We start from the raw sequence: 25,645 nt of genomic DNA on the forward strand, positions 1-25,645 counted from the left end.
AATCAGCAACAAAATTAATAACTGTGTTGTTTTCCCATCTTTTCACATTTACTGGGCAAAGGACTCCAGGGCCCCATCTTAGTTTGTCCTAAATCTCTTGATCCTAGGCTCTTGGCAACAGCACCATGGACAGAGGGCTGGAGGGCTGCTTATTCTGTTCCCTGGACTTGGAAATATATAGATCTGACCTCCTACTAAACTCATTCTGACTCTAGCTGCAGTGAACAGAACAAATTTATTCCCCAGGGTTCTGCACACGGCGTTCTTTATGCAGGCAACCTCCATGACAGTCAACGGGAGTTTGGGCTGCACACGACACCCAGGGTCGGGCCTTCAATCATGCAGGCTTAGCTACAGGAAGCTCCTGTCACTTTTACATGGGTATGAAATAGTAAAAACTATCCTGGGCTTTTGAAAAACTAAGTTCTCAGCTGTTTGCATACCTTTCACAATTAGATAGTTTATGCCGATAGACTCTGTCTCCAATGTGTTCTGTGGCAATGTGTGAGGATGCTTATTTTCGCCCTGAGATCAGGCACAGGATCTCAACTCTGCTTAAGTCATTGCTGACTCACAGTGGCCACCACCTCCAAATGTGCGCTCAGCTCCTTTCCTGGGGCTTCCTTCCTACTCAAGGGCCTTGTGGAAGGTGTGATTTCTTAGTTCCAGAGACCTAGAGCTTCCCAACAAAAGCAGCCGTTCTGTCTTTGTCCACTGGGATGTCTGGTGCTCAAACTTCCACTTCATATAAAACCAGCCTCCCACATCGGCCTTTGTTCACCCTTCAGAAGGGAGTCTGCATGGTTTTATTTGTAGCCCTTCTCTTGGGTATTTCAGGCCTAAATCATGGTTCAGGTGTGGTTGGTGATGGTGGAACCTAGTTCCAGGTTGCTGGGTGGAGTTAGTGGAACGCCACCATCTTTTTGGTTCAGAAGGGTTGCCCTCTACCCTGGCTCTGGGAATTGTTTTCATTCTTGAACATTGGTTGGACTTTTTCAGGAGAACAGCCACCAGGGAAGGTGTTTAAAACAGCCGAAGGTGTATCTTGTGCTTGTTGGCCCGGGTGTTTGCTCAAGCGTGAGACATGCTCATCCTGATCCGTCTGCGCTGCACTCAGAATGTGCGGGGTCATCGGGTCGGGACTGCCGTGAGGGGGCATCCCCAGTGGGGAGGTTTTGAGTCAGATGCTGGTTTTTCACATCTGTCTCTCCAGGAGAGGAAAGGGAGCCCCTTTCCAACACCTGCCAACTGACTTGTGGGCCAGATTGCAGTGAGCTCCCAACTCACTTCGCCTTTCCAGCCAGCCCCACCCTGCCAGCATTCCCCCAACACGGAAGTGGTTCAGCTGCAGGAAGGCGCAAATTCCTTGGGGGCCCGCACCAGACATGAACTGACTTTCAGGTGGGAAAACAACTATTTAGCTGGTGTAAGAACTTTCCCCCCAAAGCACAAGTGCTGATGTGTGGAAAGGTAATGAGGAAGACAGACCACCCCTGAGCGCTGCCTGTGCCCCTCCCCAGCACCCCTCTGTTGCCTACACATGTCTGTCTGGAGAAGGGCCCTCCTGGCCTAGTGGAGCCCAAGAGGAGGTGGGAGATGTGAGACTCAAGGCTACTTTGCACCATTTCTGGTAGTGAGACCTCAGCTTAGCCAACTGAGCCCTCTCACACAAACCAGCCAAACCAGCCCCGAACTGGGATGATTACAAGCATTTTCCAGAGCCTTCCATGTGTCCACATCCCACAAAACACAGATCAGAGCAAGTCGAAGTGCTGCCATTTCTTAGGGGGAATTAATTTTCCCATCACTAAATGCACACTAAAGACTTGACAATAGACCAGCTTTTCTCTTTTGTTAAAAACTTGCAAAGAGTTGCTGAGTTGAAAGACAAAGTAAATCCTCCCATTTGAGGAGGTGAGCGGGATGCTATTTCTTGTTTAACGGTCGGCCTCGGTGAGCTGCAAGCTGTCTTGCGCGGAGCGGGGACCCTGAGGGGCCTCTGCCCGTTTCCAGCAAGTCTTGCATGTGCTGTGTTTGTACTAGCTGAAGACAGCACATGACTCTCTAAATAATTTACCAGTTGATTAATAGACTCACAGGGGTATAATTAGAAGAGGGAGAGACAGTGGGTACAGTAACCAGTACAGTGCTTGGGGGAACAGGAGGCTTTATTTTTTTAAAGAAACTTTCTAGGGTGCTGGGCGTTTGAAGATAAGTTGGGAAGAGCTCAGTGCCTCATCGCTTTTGAAGTGGAAATAGGACAGTTTGAATCCGTCGAGTTTAATTTTTCACAGGCTTTAGGGGCCCCGCAGTGCAACTCCCTTTTTATTATAGAAAAAACCCTACATTTTTCTTTCATTTTTCTACACACACACACACACTCTCTCTCTCTCCAAGCAGTAAGTAATAAACACATTAACTCACTCTTTTATTCAACCTGTATTTTATTGGCTTCGCCTCCCCCAGTGTGCCCCCAAACGTCCCTTTGGCGCCCCCACCCAGCCCCTGCCACTGGGCAGCCTGTGCAGGTTGATTAGTGGGCGCCCTGTAATTCATGCTCTTTAAAGGAACCCTCACCTCGGCCTGACAATGCTTTTGAAGTAGCTCCTTTTTTCAAGTCAAACTTTTGACTTCTCCACGGGGACTTCTACAAAGATCTCCGAATGGAAACTAGGTAGGCGTCTTTCCGCCGGGGAGGAAGTCGAGGCCAGGCTAGCGCCCGACAAGCAGCAGGTCTCAGAGCATAAGACAGCCAGAGGGCCTGCTAGTGAGAATGGTTATAGGAAGGGGGTCAGCGCCCCCATTTAGCAACAGGTTTGTCCCCCTAAAGGGTCCTGCCCCTTTCTTTAAACTAGGCTTTCAACACGAAAGTGGGCGTTCCTCTCCTCTGTATTAAAATGTTGCTTTGCCAGGTGTCATCAAAAGGTGTGTCACCAAAAGGTGAAAAAGATTTTCATTCATGGCCAGTCCAGTGGGGAAACTGAGGCAGTGAGAGGCTCTCCATTCACCTGTGCATCCATTCACCGAAATGTCATGTCCAGTGCCATTCTGAGCACCTGGCTGTCCCAGAGCAGGACAGCTGCTGATGGTTTTGCTGGACTGAATGTCCAGCCAGGGCTTGCTGTGTGTTGGGCATCCAGATTACAAAATGAAACGAAACCAGAGCCAGCCGTTTCTGGGAAGCCTACGATGTGCCCGAGGGGCACAGTGTCCTTCTCACTCTGACTAGAGCTTCTGGAAGCATTTCCCCTCCATAGGCACCCCAGAGACGTCCAGCCCACTCAGCTGTGAAATCGTCTGCGACAGGCAGACCCTGAGGCCCCAGCCTTCTCCAGCCAGGTGGTCTCCTTGTGCAGCCGTCTGGGCCGCCCTCCCAGGTGCTGCCCGGAGCCCCGTTCCCTCTCGCAATGTCCCCCACATGGAGCTGACACCGGCTTCTTTCTCCTCGGGTTGTGAGCGGGGCCTGATGTGAGGAACGGAGGCTGCCCCTGGTGACCTTCGGCAGCCCCTACCCTTTGGACAGTTGCCGCATCTCTGAAATGGATCAGGGACGTGGGGCTGGCCGGGCTTGTCAGCCGGAAGGTGGTGCTGAGGCTCCCCGCAGGGAACCGGGCACAGCTGTGACACACCCTTCAGCTCTGCCCCATCTGCGCTGCTCTGAGCGAGAAGTGGAAGCTGCAGGGCAGCCCGGAGATTGTGGGGCATTTTACGGGACCAGGGGAGGCGGCAGGTGAGGAGAGAGGCCCCGTTTTCCTTCCCACCTGCCACCTCGGACCTTGAATGCATGTTTGGTTTACCCCGTGTGATCCTGGCTGCTGGAACTTGGGTCTCACACATCATAGCGGGGTCCCCTCCTTACCCCAGCATCTCCCAGCACCTCACGCCCATGCTCTGCCCGGCCAACTGTCTGCTCCCCAGTCCCTGGCACCAGCCTGGCTCATAGTAGGGGCTCAGCTAATGTCTGTGGACAAGTGAATGAAGGACCTCACAGCCGCTGGCCCAGGACCCCTCTGTTGCCCGCCTGCCAGAGGGGGAGCCCCCTTCATCTCCACGGCCTCCAGGGAGGCGGGCAGCGGTGGCGGCTCCCTGCAGTTGGGGGGTGACCTCAGGTTTGGGCTCTAGAAGCACACCATTTGATTCCAGTTTAGACCAGCCACTTCCTGGCCGTGCGACCTTGGGCAAAGCACAAGGCTCCTCAGAGCTGCCCTCCTCATCTGCGAGGGGAGGTTCTCAGTGTCTCAGTCGCTGGTTGTCAGGTATATAGAACAGAAACGTGTCCACACACATGCTCAGCACCCTGCGGGGTGCCCCACAGACCATTACTTGGGCGCTTACTATCCTTAGTATTAACGGTAGTGGCTGTCATCACTGTCGTGGCTGTGGGAGTAATGGTGGGAGTGGCAGGACACAGTGGGTGTGCATGTATGTTTCGCATGTGGGTTTGGGGCTATCTTGTTCTCCTGTGACTGCTACCAGCTTTGGGTGCTGGTCCCGTGGTAATCAGGAGCCGGCAAAGGCCCGGTTTGCCATACCTCTGGTGCCCCAGTTATGTGTTGCAGCTCCCTGACTTTTTCATGACATAAAATGATGATGATTTTATCATGCTCCTGAGTTCGTGGGTCAGGATTTCAGGCAGGGCACGGCAGGGAGGGCTTGACTGCGCTCATACTGACCTGGGCCTTGGCCAGCACGGCTCGAGCAGCTGGAGGCAGAGGGCTTGCCCCTCCGGGCCCTACAACTGCGTCTCAGTTTGGTGTCAGCTTGGCTCCTGGGCTCTTCTCCCTCTTGCATCCGCTTGGGCTCCCCTGAGTCCAGGGTGGATCCTTCTTCCCGTTCCCGGTGCCTGGAATGAGATGCTTGGAGCAGCTGGGGCCAGTCAGGCATCTCTCTACACGCAGCCTCTTCACGTGGCTGGCCCGGCTTCCTCACAGCCCAGGTGGCCTCAGGTTAGTCAGCCTTTTACAAGGTGGGCATCCAGGCATCCCAGGGAGCGCAAGGGTGCTGGTGGTCCTTGGGGTGGAGGCTAGCAGGCTTCTTGTGGCCCAGCCTCAGAGGCCCCAGAATGAGCTTCCACCTGATGCCGTTCATTCTTAGTGAGACCAGCCCAGCCTCAAGGGCCGGAGCCCAGCGCCTACCGCACAGCGGGAGGAGTGGCCGTCTCTGAGCTCCGCAGCAGGGGAGGCTTGAGTGGCACTTCTTGGCTTTGTTCCTGACCGTTGCACCCTGTGACAGTACGAGGCGGATCTCGGGCAGCTTCGGATCCTCAGGAGCTGGGTGACCACGCGACTCCAGGTGTGCTGCATTGGGGTTTGCTGGTAGCTCCAGACCTCGGGGTGCAATTCTCTTTTAAAAAGAAAGAAAGCCCAGTTGGGAGGTAAGGGGACTCCTCCCAAGGGCACCCTGCAAGGAAATGCAGAGCAGGGGGCAGAATTCATGCTGCTCCTTTCCCTGCAAGGTGCGCGGAGAGCCCAGAGACTGAGCACGCGGCGCCCAGAGCCAGATGGCCTGGGTTTAAATCTGGGCTTCACTATCTGTTAGCTGCTGTGTGGCCTCGGGCAAATTACTTCCTCCCTCTGTGCCTCAGTTTCCTAATCCGTAAAGTGGGGTTGTTAGGAAGACTACATGAGTTAATACCTGCATTAGAACAAATACATGCTTAGAACAGTGCCGAGCTCATGGTGGGCACTGAGCCCACGTGCCAGTTACACAAATACACCCTCACTCCTTTTCCATCCCTAAACCCAGCTGTGGCTGTGTCCGTCTCTCAGTGGTTGCTGGGTTTCTTACCTCAGCCACATGGGCAATGGCGTTGTCACTGCCCTGGAGATGTGGGGGCAGGACTGGTTCTCAGCCCCGGCTTCGTTACAATGGAAGGAGAAGCGTGTTCGTTAACTCTGATCTTCATACACACTTAATGTTCATACACTGCACTTTGGTCCAATCCGCACAGCCTGGCTGACCCCTTCCTGTTTTCCCAGGGACTTTCATATTCCTGTAAGAATAATTATCAAATCATTATGCACAGTAGGCTAAGTGAGCATTTTTATTGAAAGCCTTATTAGTTTACTGAGTACCATTTATTTATAGAATTGTCTATTTTTAAATGGTCTTTTTTCTCATCTAAAACCTCATCAGGGAGACCAGACTCCACTGTTGGAGGTTCTGCCTCACAGCTGTGATGTCTCAGTGGTGTGGGGGCCCCTTGCACTTGTCTTTGCATTTTGCCCAAGTAGTCATGGCAGAGAGGGAAGTGATAGAAGGTGGTAGAAAGGGGAGAGCCACTCTTGGAGAGGTGGGCAGCACAGAATATCCTCCTAATTGGTAAGAGCCCCACAGCTAATGGACCCTCTGGACTTGAAAAAACCACTGTTAAAAATTGTTATTTCCAGGCACCATTGTCTGCCAAGCAGTTTCCAGTGCTGTTAAGTAATACAGACGTTAGACTTTTGAAACTAAAGACATCTTAGGAGGCATCGATTCCCTCTTGTGACTGGAAAACCCAGACCCGTGCAGGATGGGGTCTTGTCTGGGGCAAGTGACTTGAGTTTACCAAGGAGGCAGGCTATCCAATGGGCTTCCTCCCCTCCGAGAAATTGCAGGGTGCGGCCAATTGGAGCAATCCTGTTTCTCCTCTCATCTATGCAGGTTTTAGAAATGTTATCATTTTCAGCGCTTACTTGGAGCGCAGGTCCCAGAATTGACCAGCAGGTGGCAGTAAATAACAGACAAACAGCTTTGCTAATGACAACCGGCCCCAGGTCCTGGCACTGTGGGTGTAGCCGCCTGCCTGAGACTCCTGATTTCCAGTTACGGCAGCGAGGGGAGCCTGCGGGCTCCCAGGAATGGAGTCTATAGAGTGATAGTAAGTTAGGGCCCCAAAGGGTCCAACCTGTGTCCTGGCCATGCCCCCAGCAATCTGGGGAAGGGATGCCTGGGGGCAGTGAGGGCCCTGTTTCTTTCAAGCATCAGTGAGTGTGAGATGCAGTGTGGAGTATGGGGTACAGAGTGTGTGTGGTGCACGTGGGGTTAGTGTGTGTAGTGGGCATGTGCTGTGTGTAGTAGGGGTGCAAGGGTGCCCGGAGTGTGTCTGTGTCAGTGCCCGTGTGTTGGGTGTGTGGGTGTGTTTCTGAGTGCCTGTATAGGGGTGTGCAGGCGTGTGTGGTAAGGTGCTCAGCTTTTCTGGTTTGCCTGGGGGTGGCAGGAAGGGGCTTATCTAGGGGTACCAGTCAACCTGGGGCCTTTTTTTACCTGTAAGCGCCAGCTGAGGGAGCCAGTTCCCTGTCCCCACTTTCGTCCTGTCCTCTGGGCCAGCTCTGGCAGCCTTGGTGCCCCTCACCCGCTCTGTCCCCCAGTGGAGCCCCAGTTCAGGACAGTAGCGGGTGGGTGGAGTACAGGCGTGCGCGGTGCCCCCCAGCACCCTCCTCCCCGCTTAGCGCGGTGCCTCCCAGCACCCTCCCACCCCCGCTTAGCAATGGGACCTCTGAGCTGGACTTGACTGGGGTGACTTTTGATGAAACATCCCGTCCCGTGGCCTCATGGGCGGCCTGACTCACACTGGCACCTTCTTCTTGGGAGCCATGGATTTGATGTGCAGGAGGCTGGCCTTTGTCCGGGACCACCTCCCCTCCAAGACAGAGGGCAAGCTGCATGTCCTGGTCGGGTGGGGTCGGGGACGCGGCAGCATCCTCGGTCCCTGACTCCCCGTCTGCCCTTGTGACCAAGCATGCCCAGCTGATGGGGAATACATGAATTGAGATTTTAATAACCTCAAGGTCATTGCGAGGACTGCCATATTTTATGGAAGATCTTCAGGGGGGAGAAAAACCCTGCAACCATGTGGTGTGGCTTTATGAAATAATGGGATGTTCATATCTTGCACTTTGCTAAATTTAGGGTTGACAGAATGTTCCAGAGAGGTGGCCCTTGGCAGTAGCTTATATGCAGGGTAAGATGTTAGCTGTCAAGCCTGGAAATCAAGCCTGAGGCACCTGACTGGAAGGAGAAAGAGGCCGGGCTCACAGCGGCCTCTCCCTGAGAGGACAGAGCCTAATCGGACAGGGTTCTCAAGGAGGCCTTCAACTCTCGGCCTGTTCTGAGGTCTGTTCGGAAAAAGCTGCATTTCTCCTGAACCGGCTGGTCAGACCTGTGGGGCTGGGAAAGAGAGTTGATGGCCTCCAGGAAAAATGGCAGCCAAGCAAAGCCTCAGAGCAGACCTGACTGGGGCTGCCAGAGTGATGGGGAGGCGCTGAAGGGGGGCCACCGTGCCCCCTGCAGCCCCGGACCTGCGCACACTGCTGGGGAGGGCCGCACCCCTCCAGGCCAGTTCCGGGGGGGCAGCGTGCAGAGCGGTCTGTCCCCCGTTAGCCGCCGGCAGTTTCCCAGCCTCGCTTGGGGCACAGCCAGCTCCACAGAGGGGCCTCTCATGGTGGCCATTTCAACCTCCTGTGGGCATTTAAGTGATTTCCTTTAAACAAAAACTCTGCTTTTTAAATGGAAGCCTGTAAACACATATTAAAAAGTGGAGAGAACAGAATAACAAAGCTGTGGGGCCCCATTGCCAGCACTGAAACCACGTGAGCTCGCGGCTACCCTGGGTGCGGCTAGAGCCCACCCAAAAGACCCCTCCCTACGGGGCTATTTTTAAGCAAGTCCCAGACCCTACACAGATTCACCTGACTACCTGTGTGATTTTCGGGGAGTTTGGTGTGGATGGGAGGGATCGCTGGGGAGGGGCCTCCCTCAGTGACCCCCGCCCACTGTGCAGAACCTGATCTGATCTCCGGAGAAGGGGCCTTGGGTTCCCTGCACACAAACCCTTGAGGAACCAAAGAGCCTTCTGCCTTTTGGAAACGGTGCTAGTCACTCATCCATCCCTTGCAGTCTGTGTACTAAGTGCCCACCTTGTGTTGGGCACTGTGCCAGGGGCCGGGTATAGCCATGGGCCCCGCTCTCTGGGGGTCTCTGCTTTCAGGGGGAGCTGAGGTGGGAATACAGGCATTAAACAAATATTGCACCAGTAATTAGTGGCTCACAGCTGTGGTAAGTCCTTCCGAGGTGAAGTGCTGGTTTGACGGTCTGTGCTTTCCTGACTCCTGAAGAGAGGGGCTTATTTAGTTTTGGCTCAAAGATGGAGTCAATGTGAGCATTCGCGTGCCTCCTGTCCTCTGGAAATGTACCCTTCCCCTCCTACCGGGCCCCCAGCACTTCCTGCATCTCCTGTGTCATTACGACTTTCCTGCCAGGGTACGGACTTGGGTCCTTGTCTCCTGACTCCAGGGCCCTGGGCTCTGGGAAAGGTTGCGTCTAATTCATGGGCCACCAGGTGGGGGCCGCTCCTCTCTCACGTGTGTGTGTGTGCGCGCACGTGCACATGTGTGTAGTGTGCATATATGTGGGTGTGTGTATATGCAATTGTATATATTTAAATTAGATCATATCATATATGCCATTTGTTCACTTGCTTTTCTCCCCACTTGATAGTCTGTCAGTGACCTCTTTTTAAAGTTTGCAAAATATCCTGTTGCCTAGATGTACCATCTTTCACTTAGCCTATCCTCTGCTGGTGGACATTTTAGATTATTTTTTATTGTTACCATTATAAACAACATTGAAATGGACATCTTTGCACTCATCTTTGCCCATCTGTGCTATTGTATCTTAGGTATACATTTTTAAAATAAGACTGCTTGGTCAAAAGGCATGTACATTTTAGCTTTTGATGAAAATTTAGCTTTTGATGAAATTCCCTCTAGAAATCTTTGCAACCACCCCACCCCTACCTGTCCTCCAAAAAAGTTTGTGCTTCCATCTGGTTTTCCATTCTTCCCTTGAGTCTGATTTGTCCCCAGTGGAGTTCACTTATGCCACAGCCTTTGGGGGCCTTGGTTTCTCAATGTTTAAATGAGGGAGGTCGAGGGGATGCCCTTCCCTCTCTTGAGTTGCCAACCCACCGTCGCCCCAGGAGGGCTGTGGCTCAGCAGCTCAGACCTCCCTGGACAGCAACTTGGTTTTCAAGCAGGGCCTGGCTACTGGGTCCAGTCCAGTCCTCATCCCAAACAACTGAGGCCTCAGTGGGCCCATAGCATCCCTAGTCAGCCAGCTAGTTACCTAGTGCATGTCCTCCTCCAAAGGCAAACCCATTTCGAACATACAGCACTCTTTCCTGAAGTCAGATTTAAGCTTAGATGTTGGGCTTCGTGTTTGTAATTTAAGGGTCACATATTTTTGCCAGTGGCTTCACTGCAGCCATCTATCTGATGGAAATCTGGATAAGCTTTTAAAAGCAACTAAAAGATACCCACCCATCCCTTCAGAAGACCTCTAATGGATCTGGTATCTCCCCCCGAGTTGTCTTCAGGCCCTACAATAGCCAGTGAGGCAGGTGTCACAGAGGAGGACACTGAAGTTCAGGGATGTCCCATGGGTGCCAAGCAGAGGCCACTGGACCACAGGGCTCTCAGCTCACACTTCTTTTAAGAAAGGAATCCCGGAAACGAAGAGGTGAGTTTTCTGGGGTTTTATTCTAAGGACTGCTCATAAAAGCAGCAGTATTACAAACCTTCCTGTGCCCTGCCCCCCCTGGAGCTCAGCCACCCCTCCCCTTCCCAGTTTGCAGATGAAGTGACTGAAGTTCAGAGTCTCAAAAGCTAGTTGGGGCATAACTGGGACTAGGAAAGGGAGTCAGCAGGCTCCTTCCATCACTGCCACCTCTCTAGAGGTTCATAGCATCTCTCAGATGTTCAGGAGTCTCCAGGACTTGAAGGGCACTGTGCTTGTGGGGTCAGCAGAAGATGGTTTCTTTTTAGACATTCAAAAAGCTGGAGCTATTAGCAGCTGAGTTTTACTCAGGGCTCCTCAACCCAAGCTGTTTGCAGACTTTATGGCAGGTTCCATTTCTGCCCAGAGGAGTGAGTCTGCAGTGGCCACTTTGAAAACCGTGCTGTCGATTAGCAACACCGGTGCCCCACATGGGGGGGCTGGCTGATTCCACAAAAGAGCTCTCCATGTGCAGACGTGGCAAAGTGCATGTTTCTGGGCTCTCAGCTCAGGATCCTGAGATTAACTCCTGTGTGTTCATTTAATAAATAGGCGCCGAGGGCCAGCGTGTGATCAGTCCCAAGATGGCCTGGGGTGGCCCCAGTCCCCTTCCTTCCCGGAGACCTGGCAGGGCCTCCCTACCCTCACCCCCCTCAGACCACTCTCTTCCAGCCGCACTGCCCCTTCCTGGTCCTTGACTGTGTCAAGTTCATTCCCGCCCCAGGGCCTTTGCCCTTACCACCCTCTGCCAAGAACAGCCTCCCAGGGCTCCCTGGGGCTGGACTCACCGTTCAGATCTCAGCCGAATGTGACCCTCTCAGAGGCTGTCCTGCACCCAGTCAGACCAACAGCCTCCCGTCACTTGGTTTATTTTTCTCCATAGCGTTTAAGACTCTCTGAGATGGCTATTTATGTGTGTGTTGACTGTCTCCCCTGCTAGAGTGTAAACTCCAGGAAGGCAGGGTCCTTGGCGGCTTGCTTGCTGTGTACCAGTGTCGAATGCAGGGCCTGGTGCAGTGCGTATCTCCGTAACTATCCGCTGGATTAGTCCCTGGGAGAGGCTTGTTTCTGTATTCATTTCTTATTTAGGTGAAAATTTGTGTAAATATTTAGGGGTGGACCTGGATAGGAAAGCTCTCTGGCAGATTCTTAACTCACTTTGTTTTTCATCCATATTGATCTTTGCTGACAGAAAACACAAGGTTTCTGGCTCAGAGAACAGACCCGATACTCCTTCACACAGTGTTCTTAGTGCTGGTTCCCCGCACCCCATTCCCCGCAGGGCGGTGTGCTGAGCCTGCGCCCCTGTGAGCACAGGGGCCCGTAGCAGGGATGCCTGAAATCATGATGCTTCGAGAGGACGGCTACCCACCCTCCCCCCCAGGCCTTGTTCTGAGTAGAAACAACAACTGGAGAGGAACAGGGGTCAGGGGAGTGCCAAGTTTACTGACCCTGGGAGGTAAACAAGGTCTGGGGACAGAGGTCTCTCAGTCTCCAGAGGTCTCTATCTCTAACTCCCCAGGCTTGTTTGAAGTCAGTCTTCCTTTATCCTGGGAGCAGAAATCTGTGCTCAGAAAGCCCTGACCCTGGGGGACACGTGGGGATGCTCCTGGGACATTGCTTCCCGACATCCCTCTCCTAACTGGAAATCCCAGCCACCAACTTTGAAGTGTCTGCCACATGCCTGGAACTTCATGTGCCGTGTTAACCACGTGGTGGTGGCAGACCCTGACATCCTCTTCCGGCAGATGGGAAGCTGAGATCGGAGAGGCCGAGTGACCGACTGGAGGTTCCGCCTGTGCGCTCCAGCCCGTGTCCTCCTCTCCATCTCCTGGGCTCCCCAGAGTCCGCTACATGCCAGGTGCCATGTTAATCATGGGAAAACGAGATGGGCATGGCCTTTCCTCATGGAACTCACGGTCTTTCATGAGACATAGACATAACACAAAGAATTAGCCAGAGAGTTCATGCCAGGGATGGCGAACAAAGAAGTTCAGGTGCCAACCCAGGCTGGGGGCTGTCCTCAGAGGAGACCTTCCTCTGGGGCCCAAAGGCCGAGTCCAGACAAAGTGAGGGGGAGGAGATTCTGGCTGCAGGGACTGGCGTGTTCAGGGGGAGCAGAGCTGGAGGGAGCCGCCTGGGAGGGAGCAGGAGGCTGTCCTGAGGGGCCCTCGTAGCCGCAGGGGCCAGGCCTGCTCTACCCTCAGAGCACTGGAGAGCCCCAGCAGGTTCTGCAGGGCGGGAGAGGGTCGGCTGTACCAGCTTCTCATTCATGTGCTCGTTAGAGCGAAACCCCTTTTCTCTTTTGTAGAAAACGGGGCAGAAAGGCTGACGGATGTGAGAGGGAACAAATTCAGGGAAACGCAAGTTACTCAGACTAAGGTTTATGGTCCCTTGGTGAAGAGGGAGTGGCCTAGCGTGTCATGGCGTGGAGGAAAGCCGCTGTTAGTGGTGTTTCTGCATCTCTCATCCCTGTGCTCGCCTGGCTGTCAGCCATGATGGGGTGCATGTTGGAAGGCTTCAGACGTGCATCAGGACCACTTGCCGACCCATGATGGCGGGTAGGAAGGGCCTCAGCACCTCCAGAGAAGCTGCCGAAGGCTCTGTCATTGCAGCTCGGGGAGCCAGCTTGTCAGGGGGCCCGCCTTCATAGCAAACAATGGTAATATTTACCGAGTATTTCTGGAAAAATGAGTGCAAAGTGCAGGAAATGCAGTGCAAATTGCTAGAACGCAATACATTGGCAACATAGGACATTTAATGAGTCTGAGAAGAGACGTCTAGATTTCAGGAAAATGTCAATTGTGGTAATGTAAACAAGAGGCTTCTCAGTATCTCATTCTCCCTAAGACTTTATTGCGGTCTCTGGTTATAACTAGAGCTGTGATTCTTGAGAGAGATTTGACTCTAACCATCCAGGAGGGAAGAACTCGGGGGAGGGAAGAACAGCACCCCAAATTTGCAGAGAGCACCAGGGGCAGCAGTGCCATCCGTTGGCGGAACCTGAGCTCCAGCGGGGCCTGGCGTGCTTCCGTGAGGTCTTCTGCTGCAAAGACTAGATTGGGGATGGGGGAGACTGCCTGCATATCCCTGGAGGGCCAGGAACGACCCAGGCTTCCGATAAGCATGTTATCTTGTCAAGGTCAGGGCCACCCAATGCCTTTCCCTTCTCAGGAGCCACATTCCTCCCATTGCTGGGACTAAGGAGGGGCACCCACAGCCTCATCCACCTAAACCCAACAGTTCCCCAGTTCAGCCCATGACCAAGTAGTTAGGAAGCCCCCCTCACATTGCTGTTGGGGCAGGAGAGGTGCCCAGGCTGGCCAGATGATCACTTGTCTTCTCTCCGCAGTCCCTGACAGCATCATCGTGAAGGTGCTGAGCCATCGCCTGAGCCAGCAGGACTGCGTTCAGAAAGGGTGGGTGCTGCATGGCTTCCCGAGAGACCTGGACCAGGCACACATGCTGCACAGCCTGGGCCCCAAGCCCAACAGGTGAGCTGTCCCCTTCCTGTCCTGCGACACTCCTGGCAAGGTCTCTGCCACTGGGCATCCTCCCGCCGGGGGCTCGGCTGAAGTGTACTAGAGCCGCCGCGTGTTTCTGGAGCAGAATGTCAGTCATCGGCCTTTCCGTGCACCCACCGCATTTGCCCATTTGTGTCCGTCTTGGGTTCAAATCCTGACTCAGTCACTCCTCTTGCTGGGCCTGAGCGCCCTCCTCTGTGAATGATAATCCACACCAGCCAGGCTGGCCTTCCTCATGGGATTGTTGTGCGAATCTACTGATATTCCCTTCTGCTGTTTTTTACAGTTGCATTATTTTACCTTAAAATCTTTGGTGCATGAGATATTTATTTTGATATAGGTATGCAGTAGGAGTCTAACTCTTTTTTCCCCAAACGGTTACCCATTTGTTCCAAAACAACGCTGAATGTTGTTGAATATTCTGTCCTTCCGTTAACCTGAAGGTGCACCACAACCGTGTGTACTATGGGAACAGAGGAAGACCCCCCAGGTGAGAGAAGCAGAGGCTTTACGCAGAGCTTGCTCTGTCCAGGGAGTGGGCCCCCCTCGCTTGCATTTGGCAAGCTTGGGGGCAGGCAGGGGAGCAGGGAGGCTTGTTGTGGAAAAGGGGAGGCTTCGGGCGAGCCCTGTGGCAGTCATGGGCCCGGGAAAGCTGGAGGCAGCCGACTGGAAGCCAGGCGTCCCATGTGCTTGGTTAGGGAGCATGTTCGGTGTTCTCCGGTTGGGCCCACATTAAAAACGGTGGCAAAAATTAGGGAAGCTCTTAGTTATTGATCAAGTCCCGGCCATTCGGGGCTGATTGCTTCAGACACTGATTTAGTTTAGGAGAGTTTTTAAGTTTCCAGGTAGTTGACATTTTATTGTTATTATTTCAACTTTCATTTTTAGTTTTTCATTTTAGTGTAGAATATGGAGAATATAAGTACAACCTCTAATTTTTGAAAACTTGAGGTTTATTCTGTGGATGTTTGTTCAATAGGTATTTGAAAAGATGGTGTATTTTTAATTTAAAGTTATAGTTAGATATATCAGGTCAAACTTAGGAATTGTATGCGTAGATCCCCTCTGTCCTTGCCTCGTCCTTGGTGTGGTTTCTTGTTGTGGCGCCTGTTATCCTGCCAAGGACTAAGAGATTTGTTAATCTCCCATTACTGCTGTAGTTCTATTCATTTTCCTTGTGCTTCCTGCGGTTTTTGCTTTAGTGTTTTGGTTGCCATGTTATTGAGTTCGTAAAGGCTTATGTCAGCTATGTGTTCATTGTGAAATGTCATCTTGTGAAAGGGATCCTGTGTGACAGAACTGCTTCTTGTCTAGTCTGGCACTCATTCTGCTTTTCCTCCTTGGCAACAAAACAATTTTCAGTGAAGCACACTGGTGTCTGTAATAAAAGTGTCCGTTTTCTGGTCTCCTTTGCAGCCATATGGAACCAGTGACTAAGCGCTGGCCAGCTCACTGCTGTGTGTCACATGCAGAAAACCTGCATTTGGGATGCCAGCTTGCTAGTTTTCTTCATATCTATTAGCTAATAATTTCCACACCTTGTAACAGCCCCTCAAAATAGCTTTCCTCAAAGGCCATCATGTCATGTGATCTCTCAGTCCCGGATGTTTTCCCGTCACACCCAGTTCTCTCTTCAGCTGGATTCAGAGTTCAACACCAAGTGTTTACATAGTTCAACCTCTCTATTTATCAATTTTGATTCATCTTTCATTTGAATGGAGTATGTCTTGAATTCATTTTCAGCCAGGGCACATGCCTTCTAAACTTCCTACATTCTTATATATTTGAGAATGTCTTTCTGTTATCTATTTATAAACAACACCTAGTAAAGTAAAGAATTCCTCGATCACATTCTGTTTTGTCCTCTGACATCTCTGGAGTTGCAGCAATGTTGAGGACAGTGCGGATTTTTTTTTCATTTTAGATAATGTGCTTTGGCCTGGGTGCTCATGGGATTTCTCTCCCTCCCTCTCACTCTCTTGAATTTTACTTGCATTTACCAGGCCGTGTCTCAGTCTTGGTTCTCTCTATTACCTTTCTGTGGAATGTTATAAATCCTTTCCATTTATATTATTTCAAGAGACCTTTCTTCTAGTATATATATTAATATTTTTCTGGTTTATTTTTGCTTGGCTTTCTTCTGATATCTCTTAACTATTTTCAATTGTATTTACTTCTTACCGATTCTAATTTACTTATTTCTATAATGCTTTTACATTTCTTAGTTTTTTCCCTTAACTTTGTCAGCTATCTTCCATGTCCTTTTTTATCTGTTATTTTCTTTGATTTCTTCTATCATAGAGCCTGTTCTCTCTCAATTATTTTGAACGTATTGATAAGGCTTTATCTGAAATGTTCCTATGTTCTTGGAGCAATTCTTCTTCTAGAAGGCACTCATTGTCTCTTTCTCTTTTTTTTACTTTTATGACCTCTTTTTGGTAACATAACCGGGTCCCAAGATGGATGTATTTTGCAAATCATCTGTCTCTGAATAGGCCTGTTGTCTGTTCAAGAAGAGTGGGAGCTGGCGCAGCAGTTTTCTGTGGCCGCTGTGATAAGTACCGCACACTTGGTGGCTTCACCAGCGCAAATCTGTTGTCTTACAGTGCCACGTGTCTCAAGTCAGTATTTCGTCAGGACTGCATTTCATTCTGGAGGCTCTAGGGAAAATCCCATCCTTTCCTTGTCCAGATTCTACATTGTCCCCCATCCTTGGATCATGGCTGCTTCCTTCGTTCTCAAAGCCAGCAGTGTGGCCACTTGCTCGCCCTTCTGTAGGCACATCTCTCTCCGACCAGAGCTGGGAACATTCTCAGGTTTTAAGGTGTCATGTGACTAGGTTGGGCTTACTCAGGTAATCTGGGGTAATCTAACCATATCCAGGTCTTTAACTTAATCTAATTTGCAAAGTCCTTTTTGCCAGATAAAGTAACATATCCCCAGATTGTGGTGATTAGGAGGTGGACATCTTGGGGGGCATTATTCCGCCCTCCACAATGGGATTCTCCTCAACTCTGTCTAGTTACATCCCTAGAGTCGGGGCTGGAGAGCTTTCTCCAAGAGGATGGAGATGTTTGTTTAGTTCTGGGGTGGTAGGGACCCAGCAGACAGCCGGAGCACCCCCTTTTACTACCTATGATGCCTGTGAATTTCCAGGAACCATGATGCCATGAGGCTAAGTTTCCACCCTCTGGTTCCTGGCAGTGAAACAGACTTTGATGTCAGTGAGTCAACTTCTGTGTAAACTCATCACCTACCTGAAGATGAAGGGCACCAGGCAAAATGCAAAACAGCTGCTTAGAAGGAGGCTGGGGCAGGTCATTGATGGTGGTGGAGAGAAGCCAGTGCTGGTTTTCTCTGAACCCTGAGGGAAAAGTTACTGTTTAGGCATCGGCCCTGTGCACGGTGCCAGGACTGCCTAGAGCAGCCGGGAGGGCCTGGGGACTATTCAGGAGGCTGCCGGTCTGGTGGGGCTTGCCAGGAAGTGCCTCTCTATTCACCACGGAGTGAAAACCAGTTTTGAAAGTAAATACGCCAGTGTAATTTATTTGACCCTAGGGCAGAGGACAAGCAGGGAAAGTTTTCACGTCAGTTTGATCACGCACGATGGCTAATCAGTCTTCCCTGTTTCTCTCCCATTGCAGAGTGTATTTCCCCCTTTCTCATCTCTGACTATCCATTTCCCCTGTCTTAGCTTTCAATTAAACATTTTTGTGATTAAACAGAAAGTAATTTTAGCCATAAACCTTCAAGTCCAGGTTAGCAAAAGGGAAATATTCCACAGTGAGCCCATCCAGCACCCGGGGAAGCATCGGGGCTGTGATTCTCGTATGGTGGTGATGCCAATTATAAAGCATTCTAGCTGTGGTGTGGCTGTTTTTGACACCAGGAGGAAATCTTGACAGAATCATAGCCCAGAAATCAATCTGGGACTACGGTATAGAAATCTATAATTCAGATACAAAAACAATCTACAAAGGCTCCTTTTTCAGGAGGGTTCGATGAAATTAGATTAAAATAAATTTCCATATATATCAACTTTATTATTAAAATATATTCATACTAGTAAATGGAGTTTTTGAGGAAGGGTTAGCTCTTCTGTGTATTAGACACAGCAATAGACCTCTTCGGCTTATCAGGAAACAAAGTTATTGTCTCCTTGTCAAAAATAAATCTCTTCTTAGGGCTAATAAATGGATAGTGTTCAAATGCAATGTTCTGTTTGACTCCTAGCTCATAAACCCACGGCACATAGTACTAAATTATACTCCGCTGAGCGGCATCAATCTCTTGATTCTAGCATCACGCAGGGCAGGAAACAAACCAAGTAATTGATGTGTCAAAAAGAAGGAGAAAAAGTTATTTGAGAACAAATAAAATGGGCTATAAAGTTTGTTAAAATGTAATAATAATAGTGAAAAAAAAAAAGGAAGAAGAGAGGAACAAAGAAAGAACTACCCTAGGCTCCGTCGGGAAAGCGGCCCTCTGCCTGGCTGTAAAATAATTCATTTCATGCTGCACGTTGGTAGCGTGGTATTTTCTTTCAAAATTAATGTTTACTATAGAGAGGGTGTATAGGATTCTGATGGATGTTGGGAAGTTCGCAGTGTATCGGACTGACTGGGGTTTGCGTCCTGCTTTCGCTCGGTGCTGCAAGGAGGGGGCAGGGCAGGCGTGGCCTTGATTGACCCTGCCCCCCGCCCCCCACCAACTGCACTGCTGCCAGGCCGGCGGGGTGTCAGTCCGCGTCCGGCTGCACGTGTCCTAGGGCCCAGCTGCTGTCGCCCCTCTCCAGAGGGTAAAGGCGGGACCCTCGCTGAGCCAGGAGCAGTGGAATTGAGGAGAATGGCCACGGGGATTTACTAGTGTTACTTCAATATTTCTCTCTTTCTGCATTCCACTGGACTAACTTTGGGAACTGTAAAGAAATCACCCAAGGACAATACTTTAGATGAGCTCATTTGCGTCCCAGGTCCTTTTGTGTGAATTGGAAACTGCTTGACAGATTGCTTTGAGGATGTTGTGGTCTTGAATTTTTATTTATTGTTATTGTCTAAACTAGTGGTTGTTGTGGTGCCCATATCTGGAGGAGCCCAGAGGGCATCTGGTTGTCCTGGAGGAGCGGTGACAGGTCCCCTGTCCCTGCCTTGCCCTGGCTCCCATGAGTGCTGGGTGGGTTGCTGGCATTTCCTGGACACACAGCCCTGCCCGCCAGGGAGCCAGAGTGCAGAGTCACCCAGCCAGACAGGCTGGCAGACACGGGCACTGTGCAGCAGGGCCCGGGAACCCCATGGCTGAGCGCAGCCTGCCCGGGCCCACGCAGGGCAAGCTCTTCAGGCCTCCCGGGCAGGCCCCTGAAACAAGCCCCAGGAGCTTCAGGCCGGACATCACAGGAGTGTTCCGGCCGTTCCTGGGCTGCGCCTGGCCCAGAACGTCCGTCCAGGGGCCTCCTGGTGCTGACAGGAACCCCTTTGCCATCTTCGGCTCTCTGCCCACTCTGACTCTGCTCTGAAGCAGCCCCACCTTGTCCCCAGGTCAGGTCTCTCAGGACACCTCCTCCCTGCCGTCCCCTCCTGCTGCCTTGTCTTTATCACCATCGTCATCCTGACAGTAAGATGATGAGACAATACCTGGCGCCAATTACGTGCCTGCTTTACATCTCACTTCATTCGTTCAACAGCCTACAAAGTAGGTTTGCTCAGGAAGACACCCGAGTGGGAAAAGCTAGATCCTCGCCTCGTGCCCCACAGAAAAGACCGGCCCAGAGCGCAGCCGCTCACTCCGAACTGTCACTTTGTGATCTCTCAGCAATGCGATTACTGTTCAGCCCTGCTCACTGGCTGACTGGCTTGAAGAAGCTACATTTAGTCTCAGTTTTCTTATCTGTCAAATAGGGGCAATAACCTCTACTTCTTTAACCGGATAGCACCACTGCTCTGGAGAGCAAAGTAATACATGTGCGTGTGACATGTGACGCGTGATTTATAAGTGGAAAGTGCCGTCTGACACAGTGGGCCGCTCGGAGCCGGCTCTGCCTGTAGGCCCCACGGCTCCTCCTGGTGGGGGAAACCCTCTTTCAAAATGTAGGGTATGGTTTTCTCTCCTACTCTAAATTATTGATAAATGAAACACTCATACCCCCTAAAGAGGGAAGCTGCCGATTTGCCTACATGCTAAGAAGCATGCAAATATTTATTATGATAGTCACCACGTGATTTTTAATTCCTGTTCCATAAAAAAAGGTTAAAGTGGCAAATATAGGTACACTCCAGGGGGAGTGATACAGTACAGTGAGGGAGTGTTAGCTGTATCTACACGTTATGGGTTGGTGCAGATAACTTACTGCTATTTAAAAATCTTTTTTCTCTAGTAGCAACCTTTCTCCTTTCTCTCCCATGGAGGATATTTTCAAGACCTGGGTGGCTTGGAGTCGGGGCAGGCAGCTCCATGTTCAGCTGGCAGCACGCGGGGTGGGAGGACAACTTGAACAAAGCCAAAAGCGCCCTTTTGTCCTGAGGACCCCGCGGAGCCAGGCAGGCTGGGAGCGCGGTCAGGGCACAGCGACGCTGACAAGCGGCTCTGCCGGCTGCCCGCTTGGTTTCTTGGCTTTGATTGTGTTTGGTTTTAGACAGTGGGACGTCATGGTGCAATATGGAAGCAAAACTGACCTGGCACACGGAGTGCATAGTTTATATGCCAGAGCTCTCTGATCAGATTGAAAAGCGTGTTCCTTTTGGGTTCTATATGACACTGTGTTTTTGGGGACAACACACTGAAACCCTTGGATAATGGCTTTGCCATTTCTAACATGTTCAAAGTGAGGAGGATGCTATATGTAACCTCTTAAAAGGACAGCAGCAGGACCAAAGAAAAATTAAAATGCAAAGTAGAGGATTTCTTGCCTCTCTCTCTCTCTCTCCCTCTTTCTCTCTCTTTCTCTCTTTTTTATCATCACTTGGTCCTTCCAAGAAGCTCTCATATTTCTGCAGCTGATCCTCATGTGGATTAGGGATAATAAACAGCCCATTAATGGAGGCTTGAACTAGGAAATGGAGTTGGAATCAGCAGCAAAATTCAGTGGCTGACGGAGGTTAATAACTCCATTACTCCAGCTCTGTGCTGAGCCGCCCCACGAGCAGGGCGTCAGCCTTACCTTACTCCTCATTAATTGAGCTAATAGAACCCGTGTGACCCTGCTTCGCTGCCAGCATCCGAGGGTTTACCAGACATGGGCTGGAATACTTATCATCGACTGTGTGCTCCATGGGTGCCTTTTGTTTTGGAAAGAAAGATTTTTCTTAAAGATGGGTGAGCCGCGAGACCCCCCAGGAGTAGAGTTGCTGTGCAGCTGCCTACAGAGGGCCCGCAAACCGTTCTGACTTTGTTGCGCGAGGGTGGCACAGCAGGGCTCTGTGCCTTCTCTCGGCGCCTGCAAGCGGATGCCCGCTTGGCTACAGGGCTTTTGCATCACAGTAGCATGGTCTCGGCCACGTGTCTGGGGTCCGTGGTGGGAAAGAAAGTGTGGCATGCGTCAGGTGGGAGTAGGGACAGAGCCGCAGGCAGCCCGACTCTTCCCGTGTCCTCTTTCAACACGGGGCAGCTGTGTGTTCTGCACCTGTCCCCCCCAACCCCCCACAGCCACAAGGTTCCCGGCTCACTGCGTGTTTCTGGCAATCCTGCTTTGTGGCTCCTGGGTAAGCAGCCTGGGGCCTCCACTTAACCTTTCTCAGCCTCAGTTTCCTTAACCATCAGATGGGGAAATACTCCCGCCCCCTCACCTCATCTTTGCTGGATTCATGTAGGGCCTTGCTGGGAAAATGTGTACAGGTGGGATTTACTAATCGGAAAATGCTCTGTCCAACAGAGAGAATGTCAACAGATTACAAATGGAAACCTGAGTTTCCCACGGCAGGTTATTATAACCTCTCTGCGCCTCACTATCCTCAACTAAAAGCCAGGGGCAGCCACCCCGAGGACTTCAGGAGGGAGGATTGGCTGTGGTGGGGCAGGGAAGCACCTTGCCTGGCCTAGAGCCTGGGAACTCCATGCCCGGCTCCACACGTGGGAGCTGTGCTCACCCCTGATGCTGCCGCGGTTCTTGTTCATGAAGCTGAAGAATGAGCTTCACAAACAGTCCAGGTAGGAGAGCGAGGGGCAGGCTTTTATTTAGAAATAAAGTGAGAGAATAGAGCTCTTGGCTCACGCCAGGAGGAGACAAGGGTGTCCGTAGTGGTGCGTTGTTTAGGGGTTTTATAGGCAGTTGAGGATATTTGGGAACATGAAAAAGAGTTTAGGGGTGTGGACTTGTTAAGTGGCCCCTGAATATTAAAAATTAACTTAACATAAGGAATTTTCTGTCTTGATTTCTCTCTGGGACACCGGTTCCTCGGTCTGGTAGCACATCAAAAGGCCGCCTGCCCAGCCCCCAAGGTGGGCTGAGGTATTGTCTACTTCCTAAAGAATTTTACCTCTTAAACTTCTCGGGTGTTAAAATGCAGTCTTTTAAGATGGAATTCTTCCTTCCCCTCCCCCCCCCCCCCCCCCCCCCGTTTTGAGAGAAAGCCTCTGCATCCGTGGATGTTTTATTGCCCTTGCCTAGCTTGGATTAGCACATAGTCTACAGGCACACACCTGATCATCTACAATTGTTCTCTTACAACACTGAACTATGTTTTCTACCTTTATCTTGCATCTACCTACCACTTCAGCATTTTATTAAAAATAAAAATAATAATAATAATAAAGGGAGAAATGTGGGATCCACATATAAATCAAATATAAAAATCAAACGAATATTCATATTTGACCTGATTGTTTCTAGTTCATAATGCGTGAGCAAAACCGAAAGTTTCTGTGATGACTGCCCTTGTACTGATCACCCTGTAAGAACTTATTCACTATGTAAGAATTCGTTCACCACGTAAGAACTTGTTCGTTATGCTTCAGAAGATTGGAGACTGACGAGAATTAGGCTTGAGATGGATTAATGATTGTGCATTGAGCATTGACCCCCCTATACAGAATTTTATTGTTGTTAACAACCATTTGATCAATAAATATGAGAGATGCCCTCTCAAAAAAAAAAAAAAAAAAGATGGAATTCTTCCTGCCTTTTACTATGCAGTCCTGGGCCTTTTAGTATGCTAAAGTGAATCTTACACATGGTTACAGATGGTTAGCATAATAAAACATGTGCTATTCTTCTTTATCTGGGGAACATTAACTGATCTCACTGAAGAATGATTCTAGAGTTTAATGTTTAATATAGAGTTTTAGCAGGGAGGGTTTCTTGCATGTAGTGACATTGCTCTGACTGCAGATATCCCACCCTGCCCCCTCCGGAGGTCCTCACCCTGCTCTGACTACATCCACCGTCCCTGTCTCACTGATACGCTGGGAACTCCTTGCCCGGCTCCACACGTGGGAACTGTGCTTATTTCCTAATATGCTGGGAACTCCGTGCCTGGCCATGGAGATCAGAACTTCTGAAAAGCAAAGTCAGACCAGTTGCTCACCAAAATACCAGTTGCAAGGGTTTGTGGCCCAGGGCAGCCCCTCAGCTGCTCTGAGCGGACGGCTCTCCTCTGGGAGCGGGAAGGTAGTTCCTGTCCACCTGCGATGCGCGGGGCAGGAGAATGATCCCGCAAAGAGATAAACACAAAACTACACTTATGTCGGGGCCACTGTGGAGCCAGCCAGACAGGAGATCATAATGCCCGAACAGCCTCACAGATTGTACGGAGGCCATGAGACCCATCTTCAAAGAGTGTGGGCCTTTCAGCATCTGGCCCTGTTGCTTCATGCAGTTTAAAGACCCTTTTGATGGCTGGGCACAACGTGGGGACCCTCCAAGGTGAAAGGCACAACTTCTTGTCACTTCCAGCTCCACAGGGGAGGTGCTGCCACCTGAACGCGGCGGGGGGTGGGGGGGGGGGCTGGCCCGTGGGGACGGAGGCGGAGGCTGGGCAGTGGCTGGCAGCTCCGTGTACAGCCCCGGGGGCAGGCGGGGGGGCGCAGCAGTGAGCAAGAATTTGCAGGCTCTCTGCGGATTGGCGAATTTAAGAATTTCAGGGCTTCAGGGCAGGTGCTGTTCCCAGAGGGAATGTGGGGGCCCCATAAAGGAAATGGTTGGAGGAGGAGCTTAGCAAGCTGACTGAGGAGGGGAATGGAGGTACTGGCCGTGATTTCAAAACTGGACCAGGATAGCAGTTGTGAACTGTGTCACACCTGTCCCGGGTGAGGGAAGTGACAGAGCCGGCCTCTCCCAGGTCTGCGTTCTTGACTTTTCCATGGTTAGGAAACAGCCTTACGGAGACAGCCTTGAAAGGATTCAAACTCAACCCAAAGTCCATGCACCTGTGCGACCTTGTCATCCTACCTCATGGTGACCCTGGGCTCTGAAAGCTCTGCTATCCTGTGCTCCAGCATCCTGGGGCTGTGCCAGTGAACTCCTTGTCCACCCCACCCCCGCAGACGCGGGCCCCCATGCGACGGCTGCTTGCACCGCGCTTCCTACCGCCACTGGCGCTTGGCAGCAGCGCACCCTGACTGACCCGGCTCCAAGAGCAATGTTGTGCTTTGTTGTAGCAAAAATAACCACTTGCTAGTGACAGGAATTTGGCAGCCTCATGGGAGGGGGTAGAAGAGCGTGGCAGCGGTTCCCAGAGGCTGCGGCTGGGTCACCTCCCTGGAGTGAGGAAGGAGGTGCATCCCTGGCCTCGGGCCCGAGCTCGTGGTCAGTAACAGTGGTGACGGGGCCAGCAGCCCACAGCCCTTGGAGCCGCCGCATTTCAATCTTTCAGTAAATCAGAACTGAAGTGGAATAAGGAAAGTTCTCCCATTATTTTCCTGCCTTGGGACTGTTGGCATTTTACCACTTATTTCCAGTGTTTGTGTGAGAAAAAGTCTGGGGACTGTGATTCTGAGCAAATGTGGAAGGTCACTACTGCCTTCTTCCTGGGTTAAGACTTACTTCATGAGCGTCTGTTCCTAGGTCTGTGGCCTGTCTTTGAGAGCACAGGAGCAATTACTTTTGAAGCAACGACATCAAAAATGTGCATTGCCTTTGAACCCCGCACCTGCGGCCTCAAGGATCTTGCAGGGTGTAGACACCCAGGGAGTTCCCAGAGAGAGCACAAGCCCAGGCGACCGCAGGCTCAGCACTGCTGACCCAAACGCGACTTGGTGGGCGCATGGCGCGGTGTGCGGGCAGCCGGAGACCTCAGGGGAGCTGGCGGGCAGGAGCCATCGGGAGGTGGTCTGTACTGGCTGTTTGAAGGTCTGGGGGCTCAGACTTTAGGAGGAGACAGGGCATATTATAGCAAGGGATTTGCATGTTATTTTCCTGGTGAGTAATTTTGTTAATTAAAGGCTGACACTAACAGTCTTGCCAGAATATATTGAAACTCGGTTTATTTATTAACCACTTAAAAACTTTTTCGTGATGATGTTCTGAGAGCGCCCAGCCCTGCCTGCAGCATCGGTCATCCTTTCCTGCTGGCTCTAAGAGGTCTAGGAAACATTCCAGGGTCCATTTGCTACCCTCTGTTTAGCACACCACTCCAGGTACATGTGTCATTTGGGGA

General features: G+C 51.2%; 1 protein-coding gene and 1 long non-coding RNA gene across 4 annotated transcripts in view; one reads left to right on the plus strand and one right to left on the minus strand.

Annotated features, from left to right (window-relative positions):
- The window catches only part of AK8 (adenylate kinase 8), a 116,147-nt gene that overhangs the window by 57,523 nt on the left and 32,979 nt on the right, over positions 1–25,645 (plus strand). For all 3 annotated transcript variants that reach the window (XM_073222288.1, XM_073222298.1, XM_017643637.3), the window contains one exon: positions 13,889–14,030. In XM_073222288.1, coding sequence (XP_073078389.1) covers positions 13,889–14,030 — 142 coding nt within the window. The remainder of the gene's footprint in view (positions 1–13,888; positions 14,031–25,645) is intronic.
- LOC108386009 (uncharacterized) lies at positions 499–12,394 on the minus strand. The gene is made up of 3 exons (XR_001850465.3): positions 11,325–12,394; positions 5,788–5,992; positions 499–5,343 (listed from the first exon to the last, which is right to left on the minus strand). It is a non-coding gene; the product is annotated as an uncharacterized lncRNA (long non-coding RNA).

This window comes from Manis javanica, chromosome 2, assembly GCF_040802235.1.
Source record: "Manis javanica isolate MJ-LG chromosome 2, MJ_LKY, whole genome shotgun sequence".
NCBI classification, from domain to species: domain Eukaryota; kingdom Metazoa; phylum Chordata; class Mammalia; order Pholidota; family Manidae; genus Manis; species Manis javanica.